The following is a 9,897-nucleotide window of genomic DNA, read 5'->3' as shown; positions in this document are numbered from 1 at the left end:
CCCCTCTTTTACACTTCTTATTCACTTCCCGCAGAACCTTTACTTACATAAGAGGAGAAGAGGAGAAAGACTTCTATACTTTTTGTGGGTCAATACTACCCCTCTTTTCAACTTTTTCAACAATAATTTTACAATTGTATTAAATGAATGTTTTCCCTGTGTTAAATAATTTTACCATTAATTTTATTGATGACTCGAGTATATTTTTCCATGGCTATTGAAGCATCAAGTGCTCATGTCTTGAGGGACAAGTTTGAAGGCCATCATTTCTGAATTATATTTGACTGCCTTGTTTTCTTCTTCTTCTTTTTTTTTTTAACTTCCACCTATGTTGAGAGCTATTTCACTTCTTGGAAGTTCCCTACGCTTGCTCTTTGTCTAATTATCTATAACACGCTGTGAAGTGAAACCTGACTTTTCAACGCACCTTCTTAGTCATCCTGTGTTATAGAGTTATCCTCGTAAGGTCATAAAGTGAAGTCGAGACGTCCTCGTCGAGTCTTGAGGAGCCTTCGCTTGTATTTATTTATTTTTGAGCGTCGGTAGAAAGATGACTCCGTTCCCAGAAACGGTGAGTGATCCGTATATTTCTCTCTTTTCTATGCCGAATGATGCATAGGAATGACCAGAAATACATGTTATTGAAATTGATTAAAATGCAAATATCGTTATTGAATCTGATTTATTCGCAAATGTCGTTTGTCTCGCTCAACTTGTCTCGCGTGTTCCCCAATCCCCACTTAGCCTTGGGAAAGCTTGGGAAAGCCTGTGGAGGAGGCAGTATCTTCGCGATGTTGGTCTCCAGTTCACGCAAATGAATGCGTATTGTCTTGTAATGAACCACAGGAAGCCCACACAATCAGTGTTATCAGGCGATGTTATCTTATAGTAAAAGTACTGGATTTACCGTTTGACTCACCCATAGCGATATATCGCTAAAATCAATGTTACGTAAACGTTGAATTACCTTACTGTGGACTAATAGTAGAAGGACAAGAAGTCCTTCTATCATTAAGAACAATAATCGGCGAACCTCCTTCAAAATCGCAACGGCTTAATCTCAAGCACAAACGGCCGCCGCCAAAAGTGATGATAAATGTAAGAAACTATATAGTTTCAGGTTGATCAGTTTCGGGCTGATATTACAGCTGCGCCGTTTCACGTTGCTCTGGTTTTTGAGGATAAGGATGATTGGGCATGGAACAAGTTATTCAAAGATATTTGCGACTTACACCGACGAAGCGTGTCAAGATCCGGAGTCAATCTTCTCCTTGGACAAATAATGACACGTAATGACATCAGACGAAAGATGAACTTGAGGTTTAAGCTGTTGAAGAGAGAGGCTAGCACTAAAGATCAAGAAATTTATGCAAGATATTAGAAGTTAGAAATGAGATTACATCTGAGATACGAAACGCGAAGGCGCAGTACTTCAAGGAAAAGTTAGCGAGTGTAGCTAAATGAAGTGGGTCGTGGGTAGAGGTCGTGGGTAAAAAAAAGTCTTCCAAAAATAAAAAAGTAAAATAAAAAATTGAACAGCAAAAAATTGTAAAATTCGTGAAACGAAAATGTTCGGGTATATACCGATCCTATTTCCCTTCCCTGCGGTCAGCAAAGCAAATAAGCGAATCCTCTAGTATAAAAGGACATTAAAAAGGCATTTAGGTGAAAAAGAAAAGAAACTGCACACTGCACTGAAATTAAAAAGATCTGTTTCAGCCCCAAAGTGTCAATTCAGCCCTGCAGGCCAAAGTCTGATTCAGCCCTTCCTGGAGCCATTTGAGTACAATTTAGGCCAAAAAAGCTCAATCAAAAGGTTATTCCTGCCCAAGGTAGGGTCCATTTCAGCCCTAGCAAATTGGACTGTATTGGCCCTGATTTAAGGGAGCCAGATTAGGCTCAAAAATAGGACTATATGTTACTCACCGAAACGGCTCTATTTCTAGGGCTAAAACAGATCTTTCTGATTTAGGGTGTATGTAACCTGAAGCAGGCTATAGAAAAACTGGAGACTGAACGGCTTTTTCTCAAAGATGTCAACATTACTCGTGACTGAAATTTCCTTTCAGTTTAAGAAATGATATTTCGAATCGTTACAGCAAAGATTTTGTACACAAAACAAAACAAAAAAATTGAGAAAATTATTGTATAGCTCAGGTATGGAAAAATCTTCATTGACATCATGTCTTTTATACAGTGATGTTGTGAAAGGGGAGCCAAGTCCCACTTAGCTAAAGAAATATCAGGAAGAGGACAAAGAAGAAGCCGCGACGAAAAAGTCAACCAAGGAGTTGGAGATTTTGGTTTCGGAAATATTTTACAACTTATTTTTGTATTTATTTCTTTTTTCAATTACTTTACTTTATCATTTTTTTCTATATTTTTTTTTTACCCACGACATTTACCCACACCCACACCCACGACCCGATGCTAAAGGTCTCTATTGAGGATTCTGAATTTTGACGGAACAAATATTATTTTAACCCCGAGTGGTTAAGCCCCATGCAAACGGAGGCAGCAATGTTGGCCATCAAGTCCCAACATTGTTGGATGTTGCATGTTGCTTCCGTTTGCACACCCTGTTGCATGTTGTCGGGAGTTGTTGCATCCGTTTGCACACACTGCCAACACGAACTCAACAACTCCCACCATTATGTTGCGTCCGTTTGCACGAGGCTTTAATCCAAATGGCACGGACGCGTACCGCGTACGAAGTTGGCTAAAACGACTTCTGCAAGTGGGCATGTCTATAAGAGGGAAAGGAAAGGGGTTTAGGATATGGAAAGGGTGTTCCAAACGCAAGATACACTCAAATTAAGAACAAATCTTAATTCACATTTACCTCTTGTTGTGCAGTCAGAGATTAAAATGATCTACATTTAAATAACCGGTTTAAACCGGGTTTAAAAATGAAATTTAGATATGTCTTGAATGATAAAAATATAAACATACGAAAAATGACAAGGCAAACATTCCACATCATTTCTACTGAATCTGCTGCTCTTCGTGAGCAATGGTTTAAACCGGTGAAAAGAAGTCCACTTATAGATTCGTCTATGAAACTGATCTTTCTTGAGGTCAGTAAAATGCAAAAGCAAGACACATCTGATCGCCGTCAATTTACAGCGTGGCCGTTCGTCCATTTAATGTTACCAGGCCCTCGGCCCGCAAAGACTCTGCTTGTTGCGTCAATACGAATATGACGTCATTCATAGTTGGACGTGCCTCTGGGGCTCTTGCGACACATCGCATGATAAGCTCTCGAAGCACACCGTTAGTTACGAGGCCTATCTGATCTTGGATCTGCTGCGGAACCGGAAGTTCTCTTATACACATTTCGCACAGCAGTAAGCCATAACTATAAACATCCACCTGCAAGAAAACGAAGCATAGATAGATCGAGACGAATAAACGGAACAGACAAACCAACAAACAAAAAACGAAAAAATACAAAAGCAGTGTTAGAATAAGGTGGATAAGAATGTTTCTCTGGAATGACTCCAATCCACATTCACTGTTTTATAGAACAGTTTTAAACTGAGCATCTTAAGTCACTTTGTGCATGGTTCACTCGTTTCATTTTGCCGGCAAAGCCTTGTGATTAACAGCCTTGCAAGTAACAGTATTCGCGTGTACTGATTGGTCAGAGCAAGTCCTATAACAAATATTTCTAAACGCGCTAAGGTAGATAATAAATAAGTTTAAACGCTAAGCATAGGGTTCTTAATAGACTAGTGTATTGTTGTTCTATATTAAACAAGTCAATTCTGTTTCAACATTCGTTCTTATCTCTATCAATACCGCTATAATTGCACATTCTCTGTAACATTTTTCATACGGGCCCATAACCATTGAGAGGTAGACTTCTTGCAGTCCGTCTTTTCTCTTAAAATTTGTCTAGTTCTTATCTCAGCCAGGGCGATTGCAATAATATTACAATAGCGCCTTGGGACGCCCTCGTTTATCGCGGCTCGCGTGTGTGGGCTTCTCGTGCGGTAACTTTGCAAAGAAAAATAAGAGAATGCTCGCAGTCTATTTAGAGGGGTACCGTATTTACTCGATTAAACACTGCGGCGTATATTAAATTTTTGGTATCTCCGATGCGGCGTTTATTCGAGGGCAGCTGTATTTCAAATTAAAAGTTCTAATGTCTCGCTTTTTTTTTAGCTGAGATAAAAAAAATTTTTGTCTGGATGGTGTAGATTACAGAGTTGTTCTGAGTTTTTTCTTATAATCTTCCAATAAACGTCGCATTCTTCTAATTCAACAACAAAAGAAACTTTATTTCAGTATTACCACGTGAGTACATGGTATTACCTACATTATTTATGTTATAAATTCTTGGTTTGCAACCACGTGACAAGGCGGCCATGTTAGGGGTCAAAACAAAAGAATATTTCCCCGAAGAATTTATATGAAAATAGAGTTTAGTTCCCAGAGGAGAGAAATGCTTTTGTTCTTGACCACCAACATGGCCGCCGTGACGTCACGTGCAAACCAGCAATCTTAAATCAAAATAAAAGCTATGAATAATGAACAAGTTTGGTCTATATTCTATACATGAATGTATGTATGTAAGTCTGTAGGTATGAGGATCGACATTGTTAAATATGAGAGGGTTTTTTCACTTTTGTCAAAATTATTAAAAAGGGGATATCTATTACTAATGTTTCCGTAAAAATTAGATCGAAGACTATCGTAAAGATTACAATTGAATAGAAAGTGAAATTCGCGTTCAACTTCATTTAAGTGGCAAAAAGGGCTAATTCGAAGATTTTCTGGAGTTTTCGGTACTGTATGTCTGCCTGTTTCAAGTTGTAAGCGATGGTTACCAAGTCTGAATTTATTCAGTGTTTTTTTGTGATTTATATTGGTGATTATGTTCAAGCAATCACTTTTGTGACAATCATTTTTGAATAATTAGTAGAAGAAGAGGGGTCTATTGGTAAGTTTGCTATACTCGATTAAAGCTCACAGGTGGAAGCAAACTTACCAATAGACGCCGCTTGTTACCCCCGCTACAAAATTTTCATGTTGTTCTTCCAACAAAAAATGTATCCCTTTTTTTTCATCTCTCGCTCTAGATCTATGTCGCCTTTTTTCTCGTTGAGCTTCGCTGGCGTGCCGCCTACTTTCTCTTTTTCTCTGTCATTTTTTGTTGGAAGAACAACACGAAAATTTTGTAGCGGGGGTAACAAGCGGCGTCTATTGGCAAGTTTGCTTCCACCTGTGAGCTTTAATCGAGTAAATACGGTAACTGTATGGATTATAGTGGAGCTCTCGCGCGCGCGAGCGGAGCACCATGAGTAAGTAAATCTACCCATCCCAGAAAATTTGGTAATCACGTGACCGTACACCAAACGACCGTCCGTCCGCACCACGGTATACCGTAAAATAACTCAATCAACAAGTATGGCAACCCAAATGCAACTCGAGGTTATTTTGGCGGGAAATCGCATAGCCACCCGTGCCTTGTAAAGCAGAGACAACTAAAGAGTCAATAAAGACAAAAACGAAAAAAAAAACAACACAAAAAGCGGAAATTGTTTCTGTATCCGTGTTGTCTACAGTATTAAGCTTTGATAAATTGTCATGACCACAAATTTGGAATACAGAGCAAGAGAAAGACAGAGAAAAAAAGAAAGTGGGCGGCAGGCCAGCGAAGCTCAACGAGAAAAAAGGCGACATAGATCTAGAGCGAGAGATGAAAAAAAAAGGATACATTTTTTGTTGGAAGAACAACATGAAAATTTTGTAGCGGGGGTAACAGAATGAGAAATGCTAGCGGTCACCAATGCGAGGTGAAAATGAGCGGCAGTAAAAAACAAGTGAACGAGAACACGTACGACATTTCCTCCAAACATGTGACGAAGTTTCTTGAAGTTTTAAGTTGTAGTCGTACAAAACAACGGCAAACAAATGTACAAAAAAGTGTGCTGCACGTGCAACGTTGCTTTTTTGCTAATTAGACCTATTGTTGTTTTTCACCGTTCTCCGGCGTTCCTTTCGCCGCTTAGCATTACACGATTATATATTTTGTTTGAACAAACTATAAATATTATCGAGAGCTTCGCTTTTAGCCCTGGCTAAATCTATATATTTGTATAGGCACTGACCAGAAAACAACAGACCAACCAATCCCTCCAGCAGCCCTTGCAATTTAGAAGCTCCTATCATTGTGGTCAACATTCCAAAAACACCCTAAAAAGTTAAGAGGGTTCCAAATAGGGTTCTTCAATCCCACCTCCCGCGCGTGCTTTCAAATCCGAATCTCGTCCCAATTTTGCTTTCAAATCCCGAATCCCAAGCTTCAAAAATGGGAAATCCTGGATCCCGAAAAACCTACTGGGGACCCTCTGTTAAGTCAGGTATGATTTCAGTGTTTTTTCTTTTAGGTGTTAACACTCTCTGAACAGGGAACCCAGTCCCTAAAAATGGCTTAAAAACTGATAATTTTCCGGGTTAAGTTACAGAAGATCGCGTAACAAGTAGTAGTTTGTGCTCACCTTTGGTGACTGCTGAGAAGTCTGCAATTCAGGCGCGGCATATATCCTGGCTCCCGGATTAGACGTCATGTACTGACGCATGAAATTTGCTGCTCCGTAATCTGACAGCTTGGCTCTCCAGCAATCATCGCGTCTCCATAGTAATACGTTTGAACTACTGATGTCACGATGAATGATGGGGAATGGCTTGTTAAGATGAAGATAGTTGAGTCCCTTGGCGACATCTAAAGCGATGCAAACCACTTCTTCGTGGTGCAACGCGCGCTGAGTTAAAACGTTTCGTAAATCAGTGTCGAGCAGCTCAGTTATGAACAACGGGCTGCCATCGTCGTTAGTAGCGCCAATAAACTGTAGTAAATGAGGATGCCGACAGCGCGAAGCAATACTCATTTCTCGTTCGAACAATCTGCGGTTATGAGGCGAAAGAATCAGATCGTGAATCTGCTTAACAGCTACCTGGCAACCACGAAACGTTCCTTCGTACACGTTGCCCCAGGCTCCAACTCCTAAACTCCTTTCACTCAGTATAACCTCATCACGTCTGATGATCCAGTCACGTGGTTCAAGACGCCTATACTCGGCCAAGGCCTCCTGGGCTGTAGCAACCGCTGACTGCAACTCCCGTAGTCGGTGCTGGCTTTCCGACGCTGTTCGTTCACTGTCGCGGATTCTTTGCTGGTAAATTTCTCGCTCTCTTTCCAGATTTTCACGATCCTGCTGTAAATTAATTCTTTCCTCACTCACTTCTCGTTCAGTTGCGTTTCTTCTGTTTCTTTCCACTTCAATTTGAATTTGCATAACTCTTACCCTCTCCTCTAAACCTGACTTGAGCTCGCGTTCCTGCTGTAAAAGGTACATCTGCCTTCTCATTATATCCCCCCCTGTTTGAAGATTTCGTAGTTCGTTTTCCAACCTTTCATCTAACTCAGCAAGAGTGTCCCTTGCTTGACGAAGTTCCTCCTCAAGTCTAAGTCTTGCTTGCTGTTCGACACCTAAGGTTTCCTGCAACTCCCGTAGTCTGTGCTGGCTTTCCGAAACTGTTTGTTCAATGTCGCGGATTTTTTGCTGATAAATTTCTCGCTCTCTTTTCAGGTTTTCTCGATCCTGCTGTAAATTAATTCTTTCCTCAGTCAGTTCTCGTTCGGTTGCAGTTCTCCTGCTTATTTCCTCTTCAACATGAACTTGCATATCTCTTACCCTCTCCTCTAAACTTGACTTGAGCTCGCGTTCTTGCTGTAAAAGTTGCGATTGCTCTCTAGTTGTGTTCTCTTTTGTTTGAACATCTTGCCGACTTCTCTCCCTTGACAGACGTTCGTTTTTTAACCTTCTTTCTAACTCAGCGCGGGTCTTCCTTTCTTGACGTAGTTCCTCTTCAAGTCTAAGTCTTGCTTCTGTTCGTCACCCAAGGTTTCCTGCAACTTCGGTAGTCGGTGCTGGCTTTCCGACATTGTTCGTTCACTGTCGCGGATTCTTTGCTGGTAAATTTCTCGCTCTATTTCCAGATTTTCTAGATCCTGCTGTAAAGTGATTCTTTCCTCAGTCAGTTCTCGTTCAGTTCCAATTCTCCTGATTATTTCCTCTTGAACATGAATTTGCAAATATCTTACCCTCTCCTCTAAACCTGACTGGAGCTCGCGATCTTTCTGTAAAAGTCTAATTGTATCCTCTTTTTTTTGAAGATTTCGTCGAATTAGCTCCCTTGCGAACGTTCGATTTCCAACTTTTTTTCTAACACAGCGCGAGTTTGTTTTGCTTGACGACTTTCCTCCTCTAGTCTAAGTCTTGCTTGCTGTTCGACACTTAAGGTTTCCCGCAACTCCCGTCGTCGGTGCTCGCTTTCCGACACTGTTCGTTCACCGTCGCGAATTCTTTGCTGGTAAATTTCTCGCTCTTTTTCCAGTTTTTCTCGATCCTGCTGTAAATTAATTCTTTCCGCACTCACTTCTCGTTCAGTTGCGATTCTTCTGTTTCTTTCCACTTCAATTTGAATTTGCAAATCTCTCACCCTCTCCTCTAAACCTGACTTGAGCTCGCGTTCTTGCTGTAAAAGTTGCGATTGCTCTCTAATTGTGTCCTCTTTTGTTTGAACATCTTGTCGACTTGTCTCCCTTAAAAGACGTTCGTTTTCTAACCTTCTTTCTAACTCAGCGCGGATCTCCCTTGCTTGACGTAGTTCCTCTTCAAGTCTAAGTCTTGCTTGCTGTTCGACACCTAAGGTTTCCTGCAACTCCCGTCGTCGGTGCTCGCTTTCCGACACTGTTCGTTCACTGTCGCGGGTTCTTTGCTGGTAAATTTCTCGCTCTCTTTCCAGATTTTCTCGATCCTGCTGTAAAGTAATTCTTTCCTCACTCAGTTCTCGTTCAGTTGCAATTCTCCTGCTTCTTTCCTCTTTAACAAGAATTTGCATATCTCTTACCCTCTCCTCTAAACCTGACTTGAGTTCGCGTTCTTGCCATAAAAGTTGCGATTGCTCTCTAATTGTATCCTCTTTTGTTTGAACATCTCGTCGACTTGTCTCCCTTAACAGACGTTCGTTTTCTAACCTTCTTTCTAACTCAACGCCGGTCTCCCTTGCTTGACGTAGTTCGTCTTCAAGTCTAAGTCTTGCTTGTTGTTCGTTAGCCATCACTTGCTCCAAATTGCTCCGCATTACCTTCAGCATATGCAAGTCTGCTTCACGCTCCTGTTCAATTTCTTTCTGAAGCTGCCTCAATGGAGGACTTTTTTTTTCTAACCCGTTATTTATCAGATCTTCATTAACAGCTTGCTGGGTTAAAGTCTGATCCTTTTCATGCAACGCTGTTTCTAAAATACTGATCCTTTCCGAATAAATGATCTCTGAATCTCTCATTTGCTCTAAAATTCTCTCCTTTTCCTTGGACAACATGTTTATGCAAAGATCTTTCTCTCCTATTAGCGCCTCTTTTTCCTCGACAGCTAACAACAATTTTTCTTTCTCGTCTTTCCTCTTTGATTTCTTTTTAGGAATTTTTTCTTTGTTTTTTGAGTCAATTTGCTCTTTATTTCCCCTTTTTGCACCATTTTCGCCTACCACCTGACTTTGCATCATCCGTGTTTGCTTCATTGTTGTCACTTGCATTCTCTACGCCAACTGAACCTTGTGACTGAAATTCTCCTTTCCTTCGATTTCTTCTGTCACGTTCTGAAATGAGCATCAAACGTACAATGTAAACTTAGTTATCAGCTTAAGACTGTTAAGAGAACTAAAGAGTTCAGTTACAAATTTAAAGATAGTGGACCTTATATCACCCAGGCAGTGGAAGCCATGGACGGCTGTTTTGTTGTTATTTTAGCATGCTGTGTCCCATTACTAATCCCCTATGCCCCTATGTTTGTTAATAAAATTATAAGCTGAGAAAGATGTGATAAC

The 9,897-nt window shown here is 40.6% G+C and overlaps 1 protein-coding gene across 1 annotated transcript in view; it reads right to left on the bottom strand.

Moving 5' to 3' along the window:
- Nucleotides 1–2,827: 2,827 nt before the first annotated feature.
- Nucleotides 2,828–9,897, bottom strand: part of LOC140921308 (uncharacterized) — a 34,365-nt gene continuing 27,295 nt past the window's right edge. The window contains exons 2-4 of the mRNA XM_073371305.1: nucleotides 8,445–9,669; nucleotides 6,507–7,249; nucleotides 2,828–3,372 (exon numbers count right to left, since the gene is read on the bottom strand). Coding sequence (XP_073227406.1) covers nucleotides 3,121–3,372; nucleotides 6,507–7,249; nucleotides 8,445–9,606 — 2,157 coding nt within the window. The 5' untranslated portion in view covers nucleotides 9,607–9,669 and the 3' untranslated portion in view covers nucleotides 2,828–3,120. The remainder of the gene's footprint in view (nucleotides 3,373–6,506; nucleotides 7,250–8,444; nucleotides 9,670–9,897) is intronic.

The sequence above is a fragment of the Porites lutea genome, chromosome 1 (assembly GCF_958299795.1).
Source record: "Porites lutea chromosome 1, jaPorLute2.1, whole genome shotgun sequence".
NCBI classification, from domain to species: Eukaryota; Metazoa; Cnidaria; class Anthozoa; order Scleractinia; family Poritidae; genus Porites; species Porites lutea.
The sequence above is the reverse complement of the archived record's forward strand: the minus strand, read 5'-3'. Positions and strand labels throughout refer to the sequence as shown.